Source organism: Sinocyclocheilus grahami, unplaced genomic scaffold (assembly GCF_001515645.1).
Source record: "Sinocyclocheilus grahami isolate Dianchi unplaced genomic scaffold, SAMN03320097.WGS_v1.1 scaffold472.1, whole genome shotgun sequence".
In the NCBI taxonomy this organism is placed as follows: Eukaryota; Metazoa; Chordata; class Actinopteri; order Cypriniformes; family Cyprinidae; genus Sinocyclocheilus; species Sinocyclocheilus grahami.
The window spans coordinates 430,641-456,747 of record NW_015505651.1 but is presented as its reverse complement, the minus strand read 5'-3'; the positions used below and the strand labels follow the sequence as shown (position 1 = coordinate 456,747).

The window sequence follows — 26,107 nt, the reverse complement described above, 5'->3', positions numbered from 1 at the left end:
AAATCACTGTTAGATCCACTGCCACTGAATCTAGATGGAGTTCCTGGCTGGAGGCGGTTTGCATAATAAATCAGGAGTTTAGGTGCTTCTCCAGATCTCTGTAAGTACCAGCTGAAATAATAACTCCCTCCCCAAAGGAGTGCATCTTTGTTGGTTCTACAGCTGATTTTGACTGTTTCTTCTGGTTGAGCTGCTGTCGTTGAGGGACTCTGAGTGACGCTGATCTGTCCTCTACTCTCTGAAACACACAACAAGAAGAAAATCAACTCAAAACTCTGACATTATACTTGAAGAAATGAATTCATATCAAACTTGTGCTCCACAAACCTTGAGCAAACGCTGTGAGAGTCCAGATGAAGATGATGATGAAGGTCATGTTGATGAAGATTGTTGTGTGTGTCAGTGATGAAGTGTTAAACTCACAGCACTATAAACACTCTCAGAGCACTGAAGCATCTGATCAATATGCAAACATACTCCACATCATTTACCTGAAGACAGTCACTCAATAACAGACATAAAATAATGTTACTAATTAATCTTTCAATATTAAATATTCTAATAGCTAAGCTGTTATAAATTATATCAGATCATTCACTTCTGAATAAATCTACAAGACCAACATTAGTATATTATCCTGACTCTCTCCTGTGAGACTTTGAGAATATTTTTGACTGTAGCTGGAGAGAAACATGACTGTTAATCCCTCAATTTGATGCCAAATCCATGGATGTTGCTGCAGGTTTTACAGGCATGAGGATCATCACACGAGTCTCTGTCAATCACTGAATCAACTGAGCTTGATTGTGAGTCACGTCACATAAGATATAAAATTTCAATTTTTTCATAAATTCAGTTTCATGCTTTAGTAATAACACAGACTGCATAAAGCAGATGAAGTAACTGAAGGTGATGTCTGCTGTGAGTGGATGTGTTTGTTGGAGACTCAGTTGATGTGTGTTTGTGCAGTTAGTGAAGCGTTCAGGAGGTTTTTGTTCAGCTGCTCTATTAGTTTCTATCACTGTGGAGGACTTTCGGCAGCGGCACCAAACTGGATGTTGGCAGTAAGTAAATCATCATTTAATATTATTAATACAGCAACTGACTGTTAAACACTTTGTTACACTAAAGAAAGGATGCACATTTTCACTTATTTATATATCTTAATTTTATTTTTTAGTTCACTCTGAATATTTGGCAATCAACCTCAACTTAAATTTTCAGATTAGTGTGTTGATTTTTAAGTAAAACCTGCAGATATTTTAGGAAATAATGGTTGTTTAATTGTATTATTATTATTTAATTTTTTTTTACAAATTTTTGATAGGTTAATAATTTATAGTAGACATGGCAGACAAAAGTTATATTTTCTGTACTTTAAAAAAACATTTGCACCCAATCTTCTCATGCTGTCATCACAAACTGTAATGAACTCCTGCAGTTATTATATTTACTCACATCTGATCTTTGATTCTTTTTTAATAAAAGCTTGCTTCAGTTCAACATTGAAGTTGATAACGAAAATGACACTTTGAATCAATATATGGTACAACGACGCTAAAGGCACACCTTAACAAAATTGCTTTTCACTGCACCTAAAATGTATAATTGCAGAAAAAAACATATATGTTTGTACTGAACATTAATGGAGCAACAGATTTTGTTTGAAAATAAATCATACAAGTCCTTTATTTTGTTTAAAAATTTTATAAATGTACGAGGTGGCCAGTATCAGTTTAGCAAAGTTTGTACTATTTTCTGTTTATCTTGAAAAATAAAATAATTAATTTGTTCAATAAATATACTATCATTAAAATATGTTAATGTAACAAATATAAATTTTAAAATACAGAAACAAAATAATAATAAAAAAAAAGATTCTGAAAGCATTGAAGGAGATCCCATAATAATTTAATATAGACTTACAGTAGGCTAGTAACAACAAATTATATTTTATTATATGATATGATTAATATCACGTTTTTAAATATGATGGTTTCATTCTAAACATGGTGATTATCTCTAAGGTGGACACCCAACATAATATATGATATTTACCATCTGAATCTAACCATGTCATGTCAACAAATGGAAAAGTCAGCCATCTATTAATGATCAAGTTAGTTACTGTGCCTTTAGCCCCAACAGCAGGGGTGCTTTTTACCCCAAATACCATATTTTTTAATTTTCTTTCGTTATTTAAAAACTGTTGCTTTAATTATCTCAAACAAAACAATAGTTAAGAAGACCTTTGTCTCAAAATATATGCATTAATTTGAGCGATTCTCATTTGCTACTTAAATTACAACATGTTAAACAACATCAAATATTGATCAAGTAAGCACAGAATCAACTTTGCGCTGCTGCCGGCGATTGTGTCAAGGATCAGCCAAATATACACGTGCATCTTGAAAAGCGGATGTTTTGGAAAGTGCTACGCCACGTTTTTAGGAGAGCAGCGCTGGGCTCCTGGAGAAGGACGGTCTGTACAGCTGGAGCAGCAGCCTGACTCTCTCTGAGCAGGAGTGGATGGAGAGCGTCTCAGTGAGCTGTGAGGCCACACGGAGCGGCCAGCCTGCGCTCACTGGACACGTGACGAGACAGCAGTGTTCAGAGTAGATCTGCTGCTCTTCTCACTCATGTCTCACATGGAGACTAACAGCACATGAGCGACTCCTTCATTCTCCACATCCAGCTTCAGTCGCTCGCATCTGCATCTGCTCTGCTTTGTGTGCTTCATACAAGACTATATGTGTGATTTATCATTCTGTCGTGATTTTATTACAGTTCAGTCAATAAATAAAATTGTAGCTTTATGTCTTTGAGTCTTTTTGTGTCACTTGTGTTTGTGGTCTTTAGCTCACACTTATTAATAAACTTCACTCATTGGAGCATGAAAACACCTGCAGATTCATGATGAAACAAACATGTGGCCAAATTATGAACCTCACAGATAAAATGTTAGACAAATTCAATAAGATAAAGTGTTGTAGATTTAAGCATTTATCATGTTAAAAACTAAAATGAATGCTTTATATTTAATTCAATATTTATATAAATGCCCTGTTGTGTGTCAGTGATAGTGTTTGAGCAGCTGCAGCATCAGTTCATCACTGTGACTCTGACTGACATCCCCATCACTATCCCTGTACACGTCTGTGCTGGTTCTACAGTTGATTTTGACTGTTTCTTCTGGTTGAGCTGCTGTCGTTGAGGGACTCTGAGTGACGCTGATCTGTCCTCTACTCTCTGAAACACACAACAAGAAGAAAATCAACTCAAAACTCTGACAATATACTTGAAGAAATGAATTCATATCAAACTTGTGCTCCACAAACCTTGAGCAAACGCTGTGAGAGTCCAGATGAAGATGATGATGAAGGTCATGTTGATGAAGATTGTTGTGTGTGTCAGTGATGAAGTGTTAAACTCACAGCACTATAAACACTCTCAGAGCACTGAAGCATCTGATCAATATGCAAATGAACTGATCCTGTATTTAAATTAGCTTCTAAGTGAAGTTTGCTCGTTCATTTCATCCTGTCCATCATTGCACCACCTGCACATCAAACTGTTAATTCTTTGTTTTGTACAATTATGTTGAGTGGTGTTTTATCATCTGTCAGTTTATTAAGTTTTGACTATGATTATGGATATATTAAAAACGTGAAACATTTTGATTTTTCAAGATTTTTGTATATGAGTTAAACACATGTATTTCAGCTCAGTTGGTTTAATGGACCTTAAGAAACAATACTATAGTGTTACACCCCATCTAGGGTAAAGGCGTATCATGAAAGAGTAGGACACGGTAGAGTTCTTTTTGAAAAGCAGGGCATGAGGCTGGTGCAGGAAGTGATGAAGGAGGCCTTGATAAGCAGCTAGGAGTCAGCTGACCAGGCAGGGCGTGGCACCAATTAGACTGCAGGAACCAATCAGTCTTCTTCCTGGACAGAGACACACAAACTCCTCCCAAAACAAAAGAAAAAGGGACGTAACAACAGACAGCAGCAATGCATACTGGCTTTTATGGTGCATTGTGGGAATGTTTTGAGCATGAGCGTTATGTAATCCCTGAGTAGTGCACTGACTAGTGAACTAAGGAACTGACTGAGACACACTCTTACTGACTGACTGATGACTGATGCACAAATCATGGTTTATCAAAGAGAGTGAACTTAAAAAAAATTGCATAAAATTTACAATTACAACCAATTCAAACCACATGAAATCAGAATAAATGTTTTAATAAATAGCGGTAAATATCTATTTAAAGGGGATGTCTAATGCCATTTCATGCATTCTGACTTATTTATACTGCTAAAGAGTTGGATTTTCATGCTAAAGGGATAGTTCACCCAAAAATGAAAATTCTGTCATTAATTACTCACCCTCATGTCGTTCCAAAACCCGTAAGACCTGCGTTCATCTTCAGAACACAAATTAAGATATTTTTGATGAATTCCAAGAGCTTTCTGACCCTCCATAGACAGCAAGGATACTTCCACAATCAAGACTCAGAAACACAGTAAGGACATCGTTAAAATAATCCACGCAACATCAGTAGTTCAACCGTAATTTTAAGAAGCTATGAGAATATTTTTTGTGCACAAAGAAAACAAAAATAACGACTTTAGTCAACAATTCGTCTCCTCCGTGTCACCCTGGTACCATTTTGGTATCACAACACGTGCATAGATCGTGATAACAAAATGGTTAACAGGGTTATGCGGAGGAGACAAATTAGCAAGTTCTGTTGTTGCCAATAGAGTTCAATGGAACTTGAGACCATAGTAATCTGACGAAGGTTTTGGGAAACGTAGCCCAGAGTGAGAGCACGCCCATCCACGTGCTTCATTTGGGTTACGAAAGTTGTTGGGATCTGATTCTGGATGGAATATTTTATGGCTGGATCTGATTTTTAGCCATAGTTAATTTAAATTAATGAAGTTTTCGTTCCTGTTTTATGTCGATGTCACAGCTTGCAGACGATCGCTACGCAAATGCTTCGCATGCTTGTGACTATATAGCTCCGCTCACGGTACGCCTCCAGGAGAGAAGCATTAAAGCTGTATCTGTCTTTTATAAATCTGATCAAACTAAAGACTCTTCGGAGGTATGAAGGATGTAATACTACTCTATAGGTACTCAAGATCAACATGAGATTTGCAGAAACTGTGTGTTATGTCCACTTTAACTGTTTGATCAAAATTATTGCTAGGGACAATTTAGTAGTTGCTGGATATTGGCAGCTTAAGATGAATAAACTACTTGAGAAACTGCTCAAGAACATCTTTATGAGGGTTAAATAATCTGTTCTATACAAAACAAAACAAAAAACTACAACACTGGAACTGAGAAATGTGACATCATTGTTTTTTGTTTTATTTAATACCACTTTATGCACTTTAGTGTTTCTCTGATTCTGAGCATAATTGAGTCAAGCCCGTCTGTCACAGGACAGAACACAGTCTAATAGAGCTGATTTGACTCCTAACTCAGTTTTGAGCTCATGTGTAGTTCTGTGTTTGGTCTCTGTGTGTCAGTAGTGTGTGATAGTGTTTGAGCAGCTGCAGCATCAGTTCATCACTGTGACTCTGACTGACGGAGGTTTTTGTACCACTCTTTATCACTGTGTGAACACATTAACACTGTTGATGTAGTGGTAACTCTGACAGTAATAATGTCCAGCATCTTCAGTCTGGACTCCACTGATGGTCAGAGTGAAATCACTGTTAGATCCACTGCCACTGAATCTAGATGGAGTTCCTGACTGGAGAGTGTTTGCATAATAAATCAGGAGTTTAGGAGCTTCTCCAGGTTTCTGTAAGTACCAGCTTAAATAGTAACGTGGCGCACTATATTCTGCTACATCTGTGCTGGTTCTACAGTTGATTTTGACTGTTTCTTCTGGTTGAGCTGCTGTCGTTGAGGGACTCTGAGTGACGCTGATCTGTCCTCTACTCTCTGAAACACACAACAAGAAGAAAATCAACTCAAAACTCTGACAATATACTTGAAGAAATGAATTCATATCAAACTTGTGCTCCACAAACCTTGAGCAAACGCTGTGAGAGTCCAGATGAAGATGATGATGAAGGTCATGTTGATGAAGATTGTTGTGTGTGTCAGTGATGAAGTGTTAAACTCACAGCACTATAAACACTCTCAGAGCACTGAAGCATCTGATCAATATGCAAACACACTCCAGATCACTTACCTGAAGACAGCAGAAACACCATTTTCCCCATTTTGTTTGTGAAGCAACAGTTTTGCTAATAATAGATGCTTATTAAGTTTTGTGTTATTTTGAGCCAAACTCAAAAACAATAATGAGCAATTTCATTAAGACTTATACTCTGGAAAATAGCTATGATGAATTGTAATAGTTGAGAACAGCTGCGTTTAGCAGTAAATGTGAACTGAAGCTCTTGGGGTTTGAACATGGTCTCTGGAGACGGAGCTGCTCTATTCTGAGACGATCAGAATCACTAAAGCTGTCAATGCAAATCTGATTTTCAGCTTAAACTCAGAGTTTCACTGTTTGATCGGTTCAACACTCTGAACTGGATCAGTTTCACTTCTGCTCATGAGAAATGTGTTATGAGTAATAAATTAATTTTCAGCTTGAGATGAAGGAGCTACTTGAGAAACTGCTCAAGAACATCTTTATGTTGCTGGTGATTCACAATGACTTTACAGTTTAGCATAAATAATGTACAAAAGCAAACAGCACATGGTGCCATTATTGTTTGTTTGATATCAATTTTCACACTAGGTTTTCTATGATTCTGAGCATAGTTGAGTCAAGTTCAACTTCAAGTTCAACTTCATTAGTCACATACACAATCATACACAGTACGACATGTAATGAAATGCTTGGTACGACTCTCCACACAATGCAATAGACTATATATTAAAATAGAAACATTATAAAAGTCGTATTAAGAAGAGAAAGAAAAACTGTATCCTAAGAACTGTTGACTGAAGGGTTCTTTGGGGAACCCAAAATCAAACCTCTTTTTTTAAGCATTCCTTTTAAGAATGTAATCAACTTGTAAGTTTCTGCCGATATACATCATTGTATCTATCTGTCCGTAGAGCGCTTTTTTTGCCTGACTAGTGAATTAAGGAACTGACTGAGACACACTCTTACTGACTGACTGATGACTGATGCACAAATCATGGTTTATCAAAGAGAGTGAACTTTAAAAATTTGCATAAAATTTACAATTACAACAAATTCAAACCACATGAAATAAGAATAATTTTACAAAGCTATGAGAATAGTTTTTGTGCACAAAGAAAACAAAAATAACGACTTTATTCAACAATTCATCTCCTCCGTGTCACCCTGGTACCATTTTGGGATCACGTCGTATGCGCATGCTTTGATCTGAACATAAACAACTTTAACGTTCAGATCAAAGCAGGCGCATACGTCGTGATACCAAAATGGTGCCATGGTGACACAGAGGAGATGAATTAGCAAGTTCTGTTGTTGCCAATAGATTTCAATGGAACTTGCGACCATAGTAATCTGACAAAGGTTTTGGGAAACGTAGCCCAGAGTGAGAGCACGCTCTTCCACGTGCTTCATTTGGGTTACGAAAGTTGTTGAGATCCGATTCTGGATGGAATATTTTATGGCTGGATCTGATTTTTAGCCATAGTTAATTTAAGTCAATAAAGTTTTCATTCCTGTTTTATGTCGATGTCACAGCTTGCAGACGATCGCTACGCAAATGCTTCGCATGCTTGTGACTATATAGCTCCGCTCACGGTACGCCTCCAGGAGAGAAGCAGTAAAGCTGTATCTGTCTTTTATAAATCTGATAAAACTAAAGACTCTTTGGAGGTATGAAGGATGCAATACCACTCTATAGGTACTCAAGATCAACATGAGATTGCCAGAAACGTCTCAGGTTACACATGTAACCATGGTTCCCTTTCGAAAAGGAACGCCATGCTGCGTCCTCTAGAGGGCGATAGGGGAACCCCTTCAGCGTGATCAGTGTCTAAAGCATGAATGAAAAAACGACAATGAACTTGACATTGGCAGGCGGCTCTCGAAGCATGGCAATGAGACGCAGCGTCTCGTTCCCTATTCTCAGGGAACCGTGGTTACATGCGTAACCCGAGACGTTCCCTTTCGAAACGCTGCGTCCTCTAGAGGGCGCTAGGGGAATGAGGGCCCAGGTAACTGGATTCCCTAGGTCAAAGACTCAAGGAACAACATCCCTGCCAGCGAAATGCTATGGCCTCTACAGGCAGCCTCAAGCTCGCCAATCATCATAAACTAGCTCACCCACCAAAGTATGGAACTCTAAGTGTGGAGGTCTCAGCATAACAACTCTCTAAAGTGAGAGAAGACCTAACTACACTCCACGCCAGAGGCAGTTAGTGAGGCTCAAAAAAGAAACTACATACTCAATTACTGCCAAAGACAGGGTTCTGAAGAGTGGAGGCTTCAGCAGTAAGACTCCCTTAAACAAGAGGAAGCCTAACAACACTCAACCCTAGTTGAGGAGCTCTCAAGAGTGGAGGTCTCAGCACAACAACTCTCTAGAATGAGAGGAGACATCGCTACACTCAACACTAGAAACAGTTAGTGAGGCTCGAGAGAGAGCCTACACATTAATACTGTTTAAGCGGAGCTCTGAAGAGCGGAGGCTTCAGCAGAATGACTCTCTTAAACAAGAGGAAGCCTAACAACACTCGATCCTGGTAGGTGAACTCTTAAGAGTGTAGGTCTCAGCATGACGACTCTCTAGAACGAGAGGAGACCTGACTACACTCAGTGCTAGAGACAGTTAGCGAGGGTCACAGAAGAGCCTATATACTAATAGCAGTGATGGGGAGTAACTAGTTACATGTAACGGAATTACATAATTTAATTACAAAATAAAAGTAATTGTAATCAGTTACAGTTACTAAGAAAAAATGTGTAATTAAATTATAGTTACTTATGAAAATGTTAAGGATTACAAAGGGGGTTACATATGACTTTTTCCACACACACTCCCACGTACAGATTTAATTGAGTTGCAGTGACTACTCTAAAATATGAAACACCAATGTGTCAGAAGTTTATAACATGCTTATGTATATGCTTTATTTTTTTAAGATTAACATTTTTTTCGAAGGCATTGTTAGATTCCAGCGTTTACGGTCATAGCTATGCAAAGATTTGATTTCAAAAACAGTATCATAGCTATTAAACTATTTCTTGTTATGATTTTAAATATGTATTTAACCTCAGAATGATTTTAAAGGGTTAGTTCACCCAAAAATGAAAATTAGCCCATAAATTACTCACCCTCAAGCCATCCTAGGTGTATATGACTTTCTTCTTTCAGACGAATCCAATCGGAGTTATATAAAAAATTGCCTTCGACCTTTCAAGCTGTTTAATGCCACTCAGCGGGTGTTGCATGCATCAGTCCAAAACAAGTTAAATAAAAAGTGTCTCACATGGCTCCGGGGGGGGGTGAACAAAGGCCTCCTGTAGCAAATCGATGCGTTTTTGTAAGCAAAATATACATTTTCAAAATGTAATAATCATTTTAATGCAGCTTGCGCCAGCAGTTGTACACGGAAGCAGCTCCAGGCTGATGACATATGAGGTCAGCGTTGCTAAACTATTTTTTAAAGTTTTAAACGTTTTTTATTTAAATATTTATTTTATTTAAGGTTATTTTTCTAACAAAAACGCATCGATTCTCTACAGGAGGCCTTTGTTTACCCCCCGGAGCCGTGTGAGACATTTTTATGGATGGATTTTTATTTAACTTCTTTTGGACTGATGCATGCAACACCCGCTGAGTGGCATTAAACAGCTTGAAAAATCAAAGACAATTTTTTATATAACTCCGACTGGATTCGTCTGAATGTAATTTATGTGCTAATTTTCATTTTTGGGTGAACTAACCCTTTAAAGTCAGAAATCTGCAGCTGGATCATGAACAATGGGCACTGATACATCATTGAGTTTGAACTTTTTAACAAAACCTGCCTTGTCCCTCACTCAGAAAGCAGTCTGGAGTAAAATGATTTGCGCAGCCAGACATAAACAAATTTAGTGAAAGTGAATTGAACTGACATGTGGCTAAGTATGGTGTCCCATACTCAGAATTTGTGCTCTGCAATTAACCCATCCAAGTGCACATACAAAGCAGTGAACACACACACATTTAGTCATTTAGCAGACGCTTTTATCCAAAGACATCGCTACACTCAACACTAGAAACAGTTAGTGAGGCTCGAGAGAGAGCCTACACATTAATACTGTTTAAGCGGAGCTCTGATGAGCGGAGGCTTCAGCAGAATGACTCTCTTAAACAAGAGGAAGCCTAACAACACTCGATCCTGGTAGGTGAACTCTTAAGAGTGTAGGTCTCAGCATGACGACTCTCTAGAACGAGAGGAGACCTGACTACACTCAGTGCTAGAGACAGTTAGCGAGGGTCACAGAAGAGCCTATATACTAATAGCAGTAAACACACACCAACAAAGTATACTCAGAATTTGTGCTCTGCATTTAACCCATCCAAGTGCACATACAAAGCAGTGAACACACACACATTTAGTCATTTAGCAGACGCTTTTATCCAAAGACATCGCTACACTCAACACTAGAAACAGTTAGTGAGGCTCGAGAGAGAGCCTACACATTAATACTGTTTAAGCGGAGCTCTGATGAGCGGAGGCTTCAGCAGAATGACTCTCTTAAACAAGAGGAAGCCTAACAACACTCGATCCTGGTAGGTGAACTCTTAAGAATGGCGGTCTCAGCATAACGACTCTCTAAAGCGAGAGGAGACCTAGCTAAGAGGAGACCTGACTACACTCAGTGCTAGAGACAGTTAGCGAGGGTCACAGAAGAGCCTATATACTAATAGCAGTAAACACACACCAACAAAGTTGGGGGTTTGGTGCCTTGCTCAAGGGTCTCACCTCCATCGTGGTATTGAAGGTGGAAGAGAGTGCTGGTATTCACTCCAAAATCAAAATGGCTTTATAATTGAGACTGTTTAGGTTTTTGGGGGGTTATTGTAAGGTGGTCGTGTCCACACACTGCTAAGACACATTTATACGCAAATGAAGATATTTTGCATCCAATGTCTCCTTTAAAATGAAAATATTATAATCTTAATTCAAGTGATGAAGGATTTCGACAGTCTGACAGTTATCAGTGTTGAGCACATATTGTAAGTTTAACCCTGCCTGGTTTACATGTTTAAAAATGATTAACAGTTGCAAACATTAGAAATTTAGAAAAGTAATCAAAAAGTAATCAAATGTAATCAGTTACATTACTTTAATAAAGCAATTGAAAAGTTACACTACTTATTACATTTTAAGTAGGTTAACTTGTAATCTGTAACCTATTACATTTCCAAAGTAACCTTCCCAACACTGACTAATAGTACTGCCTAAGCGGAGCTCTGGAGTACGGAGGCTTCAGCAGAATTACTCTCTTAAACGAGAGGAAGCCTAACAACACTTAATCCTAGTTTAGGAGCTCTTAAGGGTGGAAGTCTCAGCATAACGAATCTCAAACGAGAGGAGATTTAACTACACTCAACACTAGACACAGTGAGTGAGGCTTAAAGAAGGAGAGCCTATGTAACATAAGTACTGCTTAAGCGGAGCTCTGGAGAGCGGAGGCTTCAGCAGAATGACTCTCTTAAACGAGAGGAGGCCTAACAACGCTGAACCCTGGTAGGGGAACTCTTAAGAGTAGAGGTCTCAGCACAACAACTCTTTAGAATGAGAGGAGACCTAGCCTACACTAGGCTTGAAGACAAAGAAGAGGACAACGTATTCCGCAGGTGCTCTTTTATACCCGCAGTCGCTTTATTGTTTATGTCATAGGCTGCCGCCTGCCAATGTCAAGTTCATTGTCGTTTTTTCATTCATGCTTCAGACACTGATCACGCTGAAGGCGTTCCCCTATCGCCCTCTAGAGGACGCAGCATGGTGTTCCTTTTCGAAAGGGAACTGTGTGTTATATCCGCTTTAATTGTTTGATCAAAATAATTGCTAGGGATAATTTAGTAGTTGTTGTATTTTAGCAGCTTAAGATTAATAAACTACTTATCAAACTGCTCAAGAACATCTTTATGTCGCTTGTACACAATGAGGGTTAAATAATCTATTCTAAACAAAACACAAAAACTACAACACTGGAACAGAAAAATATTGCACCATTGTTTTTTGTTTGATTTAAAATCACTTTATGCACTTAAATTTTTCTCAGATTCTGAGCATAGTTAAATCAAACCTGTCTGTCACAGGACAGATCACAGTCTAAAAGAGCTGATTTGACTCCTAACTCAGTTTTGAGCTCATGTGTAGTTCTGTGTTTGGTCAGTGTCACAGGTGGGTAGTAACGAGTTACATTTACTTCGTTACATTTACTTGAGTAAATTTTTTGGGTAACTAATACTTTTAGAGTATATTTAAAGATGGGTACTTTTACTCTTAATCAAGTAAATTTTTGTGAAAAAAAAATGTATTTTTACTTCGTTACTGTGGGCGACGCTCCTCTCGTTACTTTATCTTAATGCAATACAAGTTAAAAATGCTTCAATTTATTCCAAACGCGCTGTCTACTTTTCTCTGGGCAATGAGCGATGCCCATTCGTGAATGATTCGTTCTTTTGAGTCAATTCTGTTCAAAGGCTTGATCAAACCAGTTGGCAAACCAGTGAATTGGTTCGCAAATCATTCAGTTCCCTGCCGCACGCGCTGAGTTGTCTGAAGCGGTTCTCGAACATCAAGAGCGTTTAAGACGTGGCTTTGGATCTACAGTCAATTGAAAGCAAATCTGCAAAGGATATTGTTTGCCAGGAGGAATGCCTTTTCCTAGACACAATTTATATGGATATTTTTACAATATTTACGCTTGAAGAAATATAGGCTATATTTGTTTACATTTTGCAGAACAGACGGAAGAAGATCCGTCAATGTGCATTTGTTTCGTTATGTTCAGATGTTTGGTAGCAGTCATGTGAGGAGATTTCACGCTTCTCCGTGTCAGAGGTTTATATATATATATATACACTCTAAAAAATGCTGGGTTGTTTCAACCCAACTTTGGGTCAAATATGGACTAACCCAACCGTTGGGTTAAATTTTTACATAAAATTTAAAAGTTAGGTTGAAACAACAAAGCATTTTATAGAGTTTATATATATAAATTCAGTGATGCAAATCAGAATTTTCATCAGCTGTTAGTCCAGTTTTCAGAGTCGTATGATCCTTCAGAAATCATTATAATATATTGATTTATTACCAGTGTTGGAAACAGTTTTGCTGCGTAATATTTTTTGGAACCTGTGACATTTTGTTCAGGATTCTTTGATGAATAGAAAGCTAAAAAGAACAGCATTGATAATAAATCAACATATTGGAATGATTTCTGAAGAATTATGTGACACTGAAGACTGGCATATTAACGGCTGATGAAAATTCTGATTTGCATCACTGAAATAAATTACATTAAAAAAAAACATTAAAAATATTCTGAACGGCAGTGTATATATACATACATACACACATTACATAAATTGTATCAATATATCTAAATAAAAATAGACTATAGATATACAGTATATGATCCAAAGTAACTAGTAACTAACTACTTGAGTAGTTTTTTTTATTGAATACTTTTTTTCTCTTACTCAAGTAACTATTCAGACTATTACTTTTACTTTTACTTGAGTAAATATTTCTATAAGTACTTTTACTTTTACTTGAGTACAGTTTTTGGGTACTCTACCCACATGATCTTCAGAAATCATTCTAATACGCTGATTTGCTGCTCAAGATTATCAATGTTGAAAATAGTTGTGCTGCCCAATTTTTGTGGAAACTGTTGATACATTTTATTTTTCAGGATTCTTTGATGAATAGAAAATTCAAAAGAACAGCATTTATTTGAAACAGAAATCTTTTGTAAAATTATAAATGTCTTTTGATCAGTTGAATGCATCTTTGCTTAATGAAATATTACTTTCTTTCAAAAGAACAAAAATATATTACTGCCCATATGGAAATGTAATATATGTTATATATTGCCCTATATTAAAAGTGATTTTCTCATATGTTACCTATAAGCAATACATCATTTTCACATACATGTGTATTCTGGGTAGATAAAGATATACGTTTATAACATATGAAATCCCCAAAGTTCAATATGTCCATATGTTATTAATATCTATGTGATGATTTTTTTTCTAGCAACCATATATGTGAACATAATTTTATTTATGTTTGTTTATGTATGGCTTTGTTATTTATATATATATATATATATAATTTTTTTTTTTTAAATACATGTTTATCTTTATATTTACTTGCATAATATTTATGTGTATTGACAGTTTTTATGATGGATATACATGTACAGGTCCAAAAATATTTTACACATACATAAACATACATATGTGTATGGAATAGATATAAATATATGATGTTAATATATTAAAATGGTACAATTTTGTAATAGATTTCATATGTTTTACTTCATATGACAATATACTTCATGTATGGAAGTTTAAAGGGATAGTTCACCCAAAAATGTAAATTCTGTCATTAATTACTCACCCTCATGTCGTTCCAAACCTGTAAGACCTGCGTTCATCTTCCGAACACAAATTAAGATATTTCTGATGAATTCCGAGAGCTCTCTGACCCTCCCATAGACCGCAAGGATCTTATCACGATCAAGACTCAGAAACGCAGTAAGGACATCATTAAAATAATCCATGAAACATCAGTGGTTCAACCGTAATTTTACGAAGCTAGGAGAATACTTTTTGTGACCAAAGAAAACAAAAATAAGGACTTTATTCAACAATTCGTCTCCTCCACATCACCCTGGTGCCATTTTGGAGAGTATCACATACGCAAACAACGTATGCTGTTCTGTGTCAGCAGCACCGTATGCGGATACGTTGTTTACGCTTTGATCTGAACGTAAACAACGTATCCGCGTACATTGTTTACGCATACAAAAAGTATACTCATAGCTTCGTAAAATTACGGTTGAACCCCTGATGTCACAATGACTATTTTAACAATGTCCTTACTGCGTTTCTGGATCTTGATTGCGGTAGGATCCTTGCTGTCTATGGAGGGTCTTGGATTTCATCAAAAATATCTTAATTTGTGTTCTGAAGATGAACGAAGGTCTTACGGGTTTGGAACGACATAAAGGGGAGTAATTAATGACAGAATTTTCATTTTTGGGTGAACTATCCCATTAATATATGTACATACATATATTACATTTGTGTATGGGTGATCTTAAACATTTCAACATTAGTGTATAGTAACTGAGATCAAGCGCTGCGGTGGTTTTACAATCGATGGGAGAAATTGAGACACACAATATGGCGGTTTTAGTATCATAAATCAGCAGCGCCACCGTCTGGTCTTTATGTGAAGCATTTGCTGAACCGACCCGAAAGAGATAGTTTGAAAAGTTATGAAACAATGATTATGGTATCATTAATGTCAGATTTTATTGCTGCTTTGAAATATATTATTGAACTGTGAGTTTCTGTTATTGAATTTAAGTTTAGTCATTCATCATTCAATACTGGAGCTGTAGCTGCGTGACTGAAAACAGCTGCATGAGTGTCTCTAAAATGGCCGCTGAGCTTCAATCGCCATCATGTGACAGATCTATAAGAGCACAATGAATCAAATCAAAACCTCAACACTGTGCAGATTCAATCAGTCCAGTTTCCAGCATTTCTCTTCTCCCTACAGAGAGTCAGAATATGAGGAGAAAGAGCAAAAACAAGATCTTCCTCTGAGCAGCTGCAGAAAGAGTTCAGTCACTGTGACTCTGACTGACGGAGGTTTTTGTACGACTCTTTATCACTGTGTGAATATATGTATACTGTTTATGTAGTGGAAACTCTGACAGTAATAATGTCCAGCATCTTCAGTCTGGACTCCACTGATGGTCAGAGTGAAATCAGTCTTAGATCCACTGCCACTGAATCTAGATGGAGTTCCTGACTGGAGAGTGTTTGCATAATAAATCAGGAGTTTAGGAGCTTCTCCAGGTTTCTGTAAATACCAGGCTAAATAATGATCCGAACCACTCAAGTATACATCTGTGCTGGTTCTACAGTTGATTTTGACTGTTTCTTCTGGTTGAGCTGCTGTCGTTGAGGGACTCTGAGTGACGCTGATCTGTCCTCTACTCTCTGAAACACACAACAAGAAGAAAATCAATTTGGAGAGTATCACATACGCAAACAACGTATGCTGTTCTGTGTCAGCAGCACCGTATGCGGATACGTTGTTTACGCTTTGATCTGAACGTAAACAACGTATCCGCGTACATTGTTTACGCATACAAAAAGTATACTCATAGCTTCGTAAAATTACGGTTGAACCCCTGATGTCACAATGACTATTTTAACAATGTCCTTACTGCGTTTCTGGATCTTGATTGCGGTAGGATCCTTGCTGTCTATGGAGGGTCTTGGATTTCATCAAAAATATCTTAATTTGTGTTCTGAAGATGAACGAAGGTCTTACGGGTTTGGAACGACATAAAGGGGAGTAATTAATGACAGAATTTTCATTTTTGGGTGAACTATCCCATTAATATATGTACATACATATATTACATTTGTGTATGGGTGATCTTAAACATTTCAACATTAGTGTATAGTAACTGAGATCAAGCGCTGCGGTGGTTTTACAATCGATGGGAGAAATTGAGACACACAATATGGCGGTTTTAGTATCATAAATCAGCAGCGCCACCGTCTGGTCTTTATGTGAAGCATTTGCTGAACCGACCCGAAAGAGATAGTTTGAAAAGTTATGAAACAATGATTATGGTATCATTAATGTCAGATTTTATTGCTGCTTTGAAATATATTATTGAACTGTGAGTTTCTGTTATTGAATTTAAGTTTAGTCATTCATCATTCAATACTGGAGCTGTAGCTGCGTGACTGAAAACAGCTGCATGAGTGTCTCTAAAATGGCCGCTGAGCTTCAATCGCCATCATGTGACAGATCTATAAGAGCACAATGAATCAAATCAAAACCTCAACACTGTGCAGATTCAATCAGTCCAGTTTCCAGCATTTCTCTTCTCCCTACAGAGAGTCAGAATATGAGGAGAAAGAGCAAAAACAAGATCTTCCTCTGAGCAGCTGCAGAAAGAGTTCAGTCACTGTGACTCTGACTGACGGAGGTTTTTGTACGACTCTTTATCACTGTGTGAATATATGTATACTGTTTATGTAGTGGAAACTCAGACAGTAATAATGACCAGCATCTTCAGTCTGGACTACACTGATGGTCAGAGTGAAATCAGTCTTAGATCCACTGCCACTGAATCTAGATGGAGTTCCTGACTGGAGAGTGTTTGCATAATAAATCAGGAGTTTAGGAGCTTCTCCAGGTTTCTGTAAATACCAGGCTAAATAATGATCCGAACCACTCAAGTATACATCTGTGCTGGTTCTACAGTTGATTTTGACTGTTTCTTCTGGTTGAGCTGCTGTCGTTGAGGGACTCTGAGTGACGCTGATCTGTCCTCTACTCTCTGAAACACACAACAAGAAGAAAATCAACTCAAAACTCTGACAATATACTTGAAGAAATGAATTCATATCAAACTTGTGCTCCACAAACCTTGAGCAAAGGCTGTGAGAGTCCAGATGAAGATGATGATGAAGGTCATGTTGATGAAGATTGTTGTGTGTGTCAGTGATGAAGTGTTAAACTCACAGCACTATAAACACTCTCAGAGCACTGAAGCATCTGATCAATATGCAAACACTCTCCAGATCATTTACCTGAAGACAGTCGCAGACTGTTAAGAGACACAAAATGCACTTACGTGAGAAAAAAATCCATCTTTTTATTATTATTTGAATCCGATCATTCACTTACGTTATACATCTTCAAGACCAACTTTAGTATGACCTGGCAATCTCATATTAGACTTTGAGAATATTTTTGACTGTAGCTGGAGAGAAACATGACTGTTAATCCCTATATTTTATGTCAAATCCATGGATGTTCCTGCAGGTTTTACAGACATGAGGATCATCACACATCTCTGTCAATCACTGAATCAACTGAGCTTGATTGTGAGTCACGTCACATATGATATAAAATGTCAATTTTTTCATAAATTCGTTTTGATGCTTTAGTAATAACACAGACTGCATAAAGCAGATGAAGTAACTGAAGGTAATGTCTGCTGTGAGTGGATGTGTTTGTTGGAGACTCAGTTGATGTGTGTTTGTGCAGTTAGTGAAGCGTTCAGGAGGTTTTTGTTCAGCTGCTCTATTAGTTTCTATCACTGTGGTGGACTTTCGGCAGCGGCACCAAACTGGATGTTGGCAGTAAGTAAATCATCATTTAATATTATTAATACAACAACTGACTGTTAAACACTTTGTGGCTCTATAGAAAGGATGCACATTTTCGCTTATTTATATATCTTAATTTTATTTTTTAGTTCACTCTTAGTAATGTTTGGCAATCAACCTCAACTTAAATTTTCAGATTAGTGTGTTGATTTTTAAGTAAAACCTGCAGATAATGGAAATGATGGTTGTTTAATTGTATTATTTTTTTTTGTTTTGTTTACAAATTTTTGATAGGTTAATAATTTATAGTAGACATGGCAGACAAAAGTTATATTTTCTGTACTTTAAAAAAACATTTGCACCCAATCTTCTCATGCTGTCATCACAAACTGTAATGAACTCCTGCAGTTATTATATTTACTCACATCTGATCTTTGAGTGCTTCATACAAGACTATATGTGTGCTTTATCATTCTGTCGTGATTTTATTACAATTCAGTTAGTAAATAAAATTGTAGCTTTATGACTTTGAGTCTTTTTGTGTCACTTGTGTTTGTGGTCTTTAGCTCACATTTGATAAATAAACTTCACTCATTGGAGCATGAAAACACCTGCAGATTCATGATGAAACAAGAACATGCGGCCAAATTATTAACCTCACAGATATAGTTCAAGATTAATTGAGAATTTGAAAATCCTGACTGTTGAGTGAGTGTTAGTGTTAGAGCAGCTGCAGCATCAGTTCATCACTGTGACTCTGACTGACGGAGGTTTTTGTACCACTCTTTATCACTGTGTGAACACATTAACACTGTTGATGTAGTGTACACTCTGACAGTAATAATGTCCAGCATCTTCAGTCTGGACTCCACTGATGGTCAGAGTGAAATCTCTCCCAGATGATCTGCTGCCACTGAATCTAGATGGAACTCCTGGCTGGAGGGTGCTTGTTGCATAAATCAGGAATTTAGTTGCTTCTCCAGGTTTCTTTAGGTACCAGTTAAGAAAATGATTTCCATTATTACAGCAGTTTGCATCACTGTTCAATTTACAGTTTACAGTGACTGATTGTCCAGTTTGAGCGAGCAGCACTGAGGGAGTTTGAGTCACTGTCACCTGCCCAATAGATTCTGTCAAATGAGAAAGATTAGAAATCACAAACACTTTTACAACCATATATCTTCAGAACATAAAAAATATCAACACATGTTATCTTTACTGACACAAACCTCTACATAATACTGCCAGCATCCAGATCAGTATGGCGATGAAAGTCATTTTTGTTGGTTGTAGGTTCAGTTAGAGTGAAAAACAGTTATTGGTCATGTTTGATGTTTGTCAGAGTTATAAACACATGCAGAGCACTGAAGCATGTGTCGCTCATGTAAAACAGTAGTAGTAGTAGTAACTTTATTTATCCCCTTGGGGAAATTTTGTTTCAGTGTCTTGTTTCAATATGCGATTCTCACAAACGACAATACAACATAAATTTCACAATAGAAACAATACAATTTAACATCAATTAATCAAGAAGTGCTAATTACTGGGTTGCTCTTTCAGTTAAAATAGAGAAAAGCTCTCAGTCATGAAGTGCTCACAGCACTATAAACACTCTCAGAGCACTGAAGCATCTGATCAATATGCAAACACACTCCACATCATTTACAGTAGGTAAAATAAGTATTGAACACGTCACCATTTTCTCAGTAAATATATTTCTAAAGGTGCTGTTGACATGAAATTTTCACCAGATATCGGTAACAACCCAAGTAATCTATACATACAAAGAAAACCAAACAAATAAGTTCACAAATTATGTTCGGAGTAATAAAATGGAATGACACAGGGTAAATGTATTGAACTACTGAAATGTATTTAATACTTAGTACAAAAGCCTTTATTGGTAATGATAGCTTCAAGACACCTTCTGTATGGAGAAACTAGTTGCATACATTGCTCAGGTGTGATTTTGGCCCATTCTTTCACACAAACAGTCTTCAAATCTTGAAGGTTCTGTGGGCCTCTTCTATGAACTCTTTAGTTCTTTTTTTCTATTGGACTCAAGTCCGGTGATTGGCTGGGCCATTCTAGCAGCTTTATTTTCTGTGTTTGGGATCATTGTCTTGCTGAAATGTCCACCCTTGTTTCATCTTCATCATCCTGGTACTGTAGGTGTTGGGACTGAACCAGCTAATATTAATCTCCACTGACAAGGGGCAGGATTGCTTTCTAATTACTGATAGATTTCAGCTGGTGTATTGGCTTTCCATGCCTTTTTGCACCTCCCTTTCTTCATGTTTTCAATACTTTCCCCCTGTATCATTCCATTTTACTACACATAACTTAATTTCTAAACTTGGTTGTTTTGTTTTCTTTGTATGAATTACTTGGGTTGTTACCGACATTTGGGGAAAATTTCAAGTCAAGTCATAAGTCAAGTCATTTCAAGTCATAAACATTTTGTTTATGCAACAGCTCTGCTAGTAAGAACTATGCTTGTGACTTGTTGCATTATATTGAGCTAGGCTGAAATATTTTAATGACCAATTTCATTCAGACTTAAGACTTTCATTGATGGATTGTAATTGATCAGTGTGTCCTTCCTTCACTAAAGTTTCAGCTGCTGTTGATGGATTGTAATAGTTGAGAACAGCTGCGTTTAGCAGTAAATGTGAACTGAAGCTCTTGGGGTTTGAACATGGTCTCTGGAGACGGAGCTGCTCTATTCTGAGACGATCAGAATCACTAAAGCTGCCAATGCAAATCTGATTTTCAGCTCAAACTCACAGTTTCACTGTTTGATCGGTTCAACGCTCTGAACTGGATCAGTTTCACTTCTACTCATGCAGTGATGCGACAGTTATGAAGTTTGAGTGGTAGTTTCATAAGGAAAGTTTTGATCTCATGTGTAGTTCTGTGTTTGGTCTCTGTGTGTCAGTAGTGAGTGATAGTGTTTGAGCAGCTGCAGCATCAGTTCATCACTGTGACTCTGACTGACGGAGGTTTTTGTACCACTCTTTATCACTGTGTGAACATACGATCAGCCACACAAGAACCACCACTTTTTCTGCAATGAAAACTCTGACAGTAATAATGTCCAGCATCTTCAGTCTGGACTCCACTGATGGTCAGAGTGAAATCACTGTTAGATCCACTGCCACTGAATCTAGATGGAATTCCTGACTCAAGGCTTTTTGCATAACGAATGAGGAGTTTAGGAGCTTCTCCAGATTTCTGTAAATACCAGAATAAAGCATCATCCCCATCACTATATTTGTACACATCTGTGCTGGTTCTACAGTTGATTTTGACTGTTTCTTCTGGTTGAGCTGCTGTCGTTGAGGGACTCTGAGTGACGCTGATCTGTCCTCTACTCTCTGAAACACACAACAAGAAGAAAATCAACTCAAAACTCTGACAATATACTTGAAGAAATGAATTCATATCAAACTTGTGCTCCACAAACCTTGAGCAAACGCTGTGAGAGTCCAGATGAAGATGATGATGAAGGTCATGTTGATGAAGATTGTTGTGTGTGTCAGTGATGAAGTGTTAAACTCACAGCACTATAAACGCTCTCAGAGCACTGAAGCATCTGATCAATATGCAAATGAACTGATCCTGTATTTAAATGAGCTTCTAAGTGAAGTTTGCTCGTTCATTTCATCCTGTCCATCATTGCACCACCTGCACATCAAACTGTTTAATCTTTGTTTTGTACAATTATGTTGAGTGATGTTTTATCATCTGTCAGTTTATTAAGTTTTGACTATGATTATGGATATATTAAAAACGTGAAACATTTAGATTTTTCAAGGTTTTTGTATATGAATTAAACGCATGTATTTCAGCTCAGTTGGTTTAATGGACCTTAAGAAACAATACTATAGTGTTACACCCCATCTAGGGTAAAGGCGTATCATGAAAGAGTAGGACACGGTAGAGTTCTTTCTGAAAAGCAGGGCATGAGGCTGGTGCAGGAAGTGATGAAGGAGGCCTTTATAAGCAGCTAGGAGTCAGCTGACCAGGCAGGGCATGGCACCAATTAGACTGCAGGAACCAATCAGTCTTCTTCCTGGACAGAGACACACAAACAAAAGGGACATAACAACAGACAGCAGCAATGCATACTGGCTTTTATGGTGCATTGTGGGAATGTTTTGAGCATGAGCGTTATGTAATCCCTGAATAGTGCACTGACTAGTGAACTAAGGAACTGACTGAGACACACTCTTACTGACTGACTGATGACTGATGCACAAATCATGGTTTATCAATGAGAGTGAACTTAAAAAATTTTGCATAACATTTACAACCAATTCAAACCACATGAAATAAGAGTAAATGTTTTAATAAATAGCGGTAAATATCTATTTAAAGGGGATGTCTAATGCCATTTCATGCATTCTGACTTATTTATACTGCTAAAGAGTTGGATTTTCATGCTAAAGGGATAGATCACCCAAAAATGAAAAGTCTGTCATTAATTACTCACCCTCATGTCGTTCCAAAACCCGTAAGACCTGCGTTCATCTTCAAAACACAAATATTTTGATGAATTCCAAGAGCTTTCTGACCCTCCATAGACAGCAAGGATACTTCCACAATCAAGACTCAGAAACACAGTAAGGACATTGTTAAAATAATCCATGAAACATCAGTAGTTCAACCGTAATTTTAAGAAGCTATGAGAATATTTTTTGTGCACAAAGAAAACAAAAATAACGACTTTAGTCAACAATTCGTCTCCCCCGTGTCACTCTGGTACCATTTTGGTATCACAACACGCGCATACATCGTGATAACAAAATGGTTAACAGGGTTATGCGGAGGAGACAAATTAGCAAGTTCTGTTGTTGCCAATAGAGTTCAATGGAACTTGCGACCATAGTAATCTGACGAAGGGTTTGGGAAACGTAGCCCAGAGTGAGAGCACGCCCATCCACGTGCTTCATTTGGGTTACGAAAGTTGTTGGGATCCGATTCTGGATGGAATATTTTATGGCTGGATCTGATTTTTAGCCGTAGTTAATTTAGATTAATAAAGTTTTCGTTCCTTGTTTTCGATTTATGTCGATGTCACAGCTTGCAGATGATCGCTACGCAAATGCTTCGCATGCTTGTGACTATATAGCTCCGCTCACAGTACGCCTCCAGGAGAGAAGCATTAAAGCTGTATCTGTCTTTTATAAATCTGATAAAACTAAAGAATCTTCGGAAGTATGAAGGATGTAATACTACTCTATAGGTACTCAAGATCAACATGAGATTTGCAGAAACTGTGTGTTATGTCCACTTTAATCGTTTGATCAAAATTATTGCTAGGGACAATTTAGTAGTTGCTGGATATTGGCAGCTTAAGATGAATAAACTACTTGAGAAACTGCTCAAGAACATCGTTATGAGGGTTAAATAATCTGTTCTATACAAAACAAAACAAAAAACTACAACATTGGAACTGAGAAATGTGACATCATTGGTTTTTGTTTGATTTAATATCAATTTATGCACTTTAGTGTTTCTCTGATTCTGAGCATAATTGAGTCAAGCCCGTCTGTCACAGGACAGAACACAGTCTAGTAGAGCTGATTTGACTCCTAACTCAGTTTTGAGCTCATGTGTAGTTCTGTGTTTGGTCTCTGTGTGTCAGTAGTGAGTGATAGTGTTTGAGCAGCTGCAGCATCAGTACATCACTGTGCCTCTGACTGACGGAGGTTTTTGTACCACTCTTTATCACTGTGTGAACACACCACCACTGTGGTAACTCTGACAGTAATAATGTCCAGCATCTTCAGTCTGGACTCCACTGATGGTCAGAGTGAAATCACTGTTAGATCCACTGCCACTGAATCTAGATGGAGTTCCTGACTGGAGAGTGTTTGCATAATAAATCAGGAGTTTAGGAGCTTCTCCAGGTTTCTGTAAATACCAGGCTAAACAATGATCCGAACCACTCAAGTACACATCTGTGCTGGTTCTACAGTTGATTTTGACTGTTTCTTCTGGTTGAGCTGCTGTCGTTGAGGGACTCTGAGTGACGCTGATCTGTCCTCTACTCTCTGAAACACACAACAAGAAGAAAATCAACTCAAAACTTTTCATCACTTATTCTCAACTCTTTTAATTTCACGATCGAAAATGGAACCCTTCACAGGGATCAAAACACAGCTCTTATAACCCTTTTACTCAAGAAGGGCAAAGAATGTGCATCCCTTAGAATGTGCCAGTTATCTGCCTATTAGTTTAATAACTACAGATGCTAAACTTTTCACTAAAACAGTCCATAGACTGAATAAATGCATAGACAAAGTCATAAACTTTGACCAGTCCAGTTTTCTCAAAGATCGATTTGCCTCTGATAACATTAGGCGACTTCTACATATTATTCATAGGTCCAGTTCCTATCCGGCCTCCTCCGCAGTCATTTCATTGGACGCGGAGAAGGCCTTTGATAGGATTGAGTGGAGTTTTCTTTGGGCAGTTCTCGATCATGTAGGGGCTGGACAGAGATTTATCAAAATGGTTAAAACACTGTACAGTGGCTGTTCAGCACGGGTTCTTACAGGCTCTTTAGCATCTTCCTCTTTTGCCCTGGGCCGGGGCACCCGCCAAGGCTGCCCGTTATCGCCCTTGCTCTTTACTTTATCAGTGGAACCATTAGCACAAGCAGTACGGCAAACATTAACTATACAACCTATTATCTGCGTAAATACCGCACATAAAATCTCCCTCTATGCTGACGATATCCTGCTCTACGGTTCCAATATTTCTGTGTGCGTTCCTGAGTGCTTGAATCTTTTCAACATATTTGGCAGTCATTCAGGTTACAAAATTAATTGGAATAAATCAGCTTTAATGCCGCTGAATAAGGCAACCAGACAAGAATCTAATGGTTTACCTCCTCTGATCCCCATAGTCAAACAGCTCACATATTTGGGTGTTACTATATTTCCCTCAATACATTATTTTTCTAATGGTAATTATAAAACTCTCCTGAATAAAATCAAGGAGGACTTAGACAGGTGGTCTCCCCTTTGTTTAGCTCTTCACGGAAGAATATCTACAATTAAAATGAATGTGCTCCCCAGGGTTACTTTTTTATTCTCCATGTTGCCTTTTCCACCCCCTGAAGGTTTTTTCAAGGAGCTTAATACAGCTATTTCTAGATATATATGGATGAAGAAAAAAACCCAGAATCCGACTTAAGACGATGCCAAACGACAGCTTTTGCCGTCCTCTCCGCAGAAAAAACGGCGACGAGTTAAAGCAACAGTTCGGCGTTGTTCGGGAAATTAAGGAGGAATTTCAACCAATCGCTGAAAGAATTGGAATTCTGGAGAAAGAGATGAGACTGATTAGTAATAATTGACAATATCCAGACAGCTGTTCGGAAAGTTAAGCAAGACTCGGCCAAGGTTAAGCTAACTGTAGATACACGTCAAGATAAAATGGCGAGACTGGAAGATAAAAGTCGCCAGTGTAATATTTGTCTCGTCGTTCTCGCAGAAGGGGAAGAGGGCAGCGATCCTCTGGGATTCATGCAAACCCAGTTACCACTGTGGATCCCGTCACTCAAAAACAGTCATCGGTTTGGACATAGTTCTCTGGAACTGTGATATACGTTTCGGATGTGAAACTAAATCTGAATAAAAAAGTTGATCACAAAAAAAAAAAAAAAAAAAAAGGACATTTCAATATAAATTTTAAAAAAAAAAAGGCTAAAAAAAACTAAAAATTTC

At 37.6% G+C, this 26,107-nt stretch overlaps 6 gene segments (V, D, J or C); all 6 read right to left on the bottom strand.

Annotated features, from left to right (window-relative positions):
* The window catches only part of LOC107553371 (Ig kappa chain V-III region MOPC 321-like), a 1,334-nt gene extending 929 nt beyond the window's left edge, over window positions 1-405 (bottom strand). The window contains 2 exon segments of the V gene segment in view: window positions 8-238; window positions 328-405. Coding sequence covers window positions 8-238; window positions 328-376 — 280 coding nt within the window.
* A 5,111-nt stretch (window positions 406-5,516) lies between these two features.
* On the bottom strand, window positions 5,517-6,134 carry LOC107553399 (Ig kappa chain V-I region Scw-like). The segment is given in 2 exon segments: window positions 5,517-5,967; window positions 6,057-6,134. Coding segments are annotated over 2 exon segments (387 nt in total).
* Window positions 6,135-17,258: 11,124 nt separating this feature from the next.
* Window positions 17,259-17,742, bottom strand: LOC107553401 (Ig kappa chain V-I region Wes-like). The segment is given in 2 exon segments: window positions 17,259-17,593; window positions 17,683-17,742. Coding segments are annotated over 2 exon segments (384 nt in total).
* Window positions 17,743-19,157: 1,415 nt separating this feature from the next.
* Window positions 19,158-19,646, bottom strand: LOC107553370 (Ig kappa chain V-I region Scw-like). The segment is given in 2 exon segments: window positions 19,158-19,498; window positions 19,598-19,646. Coding segments are annotated over 2 exon segments (390 nt in total).
* A 1,634-nt stretch (window positions 19,647-21,280) lies between these two features.
* LOC107553396 (Ig kappa chain V-I region Wes-like) lies at window positions 21,281-21,912 on the bottom strand. The segment is given in 2 exon segments: window positions 21,281-21,745; window positions 21,835-21,912. Coding segments are annotated over 2 exon segments (405 nt in total).
* A 2,136-nt stretch (window positions 21,913-24,048) lies between these two features.
* LOC107553403 (Ig kappa chain V-I region Wes-like) overlaps window positions 24,049-26,107 on the bottom strand; it is a 13,344-nt gene continuing 11,285 nt past the window's right edge. Inside the window, 1 exon segment of the V gene segment in view lies at window positions 24,049-24,427. Within this exon segment, the coding sequence occupies window positions 24,102-24,427 (326 nt within the window).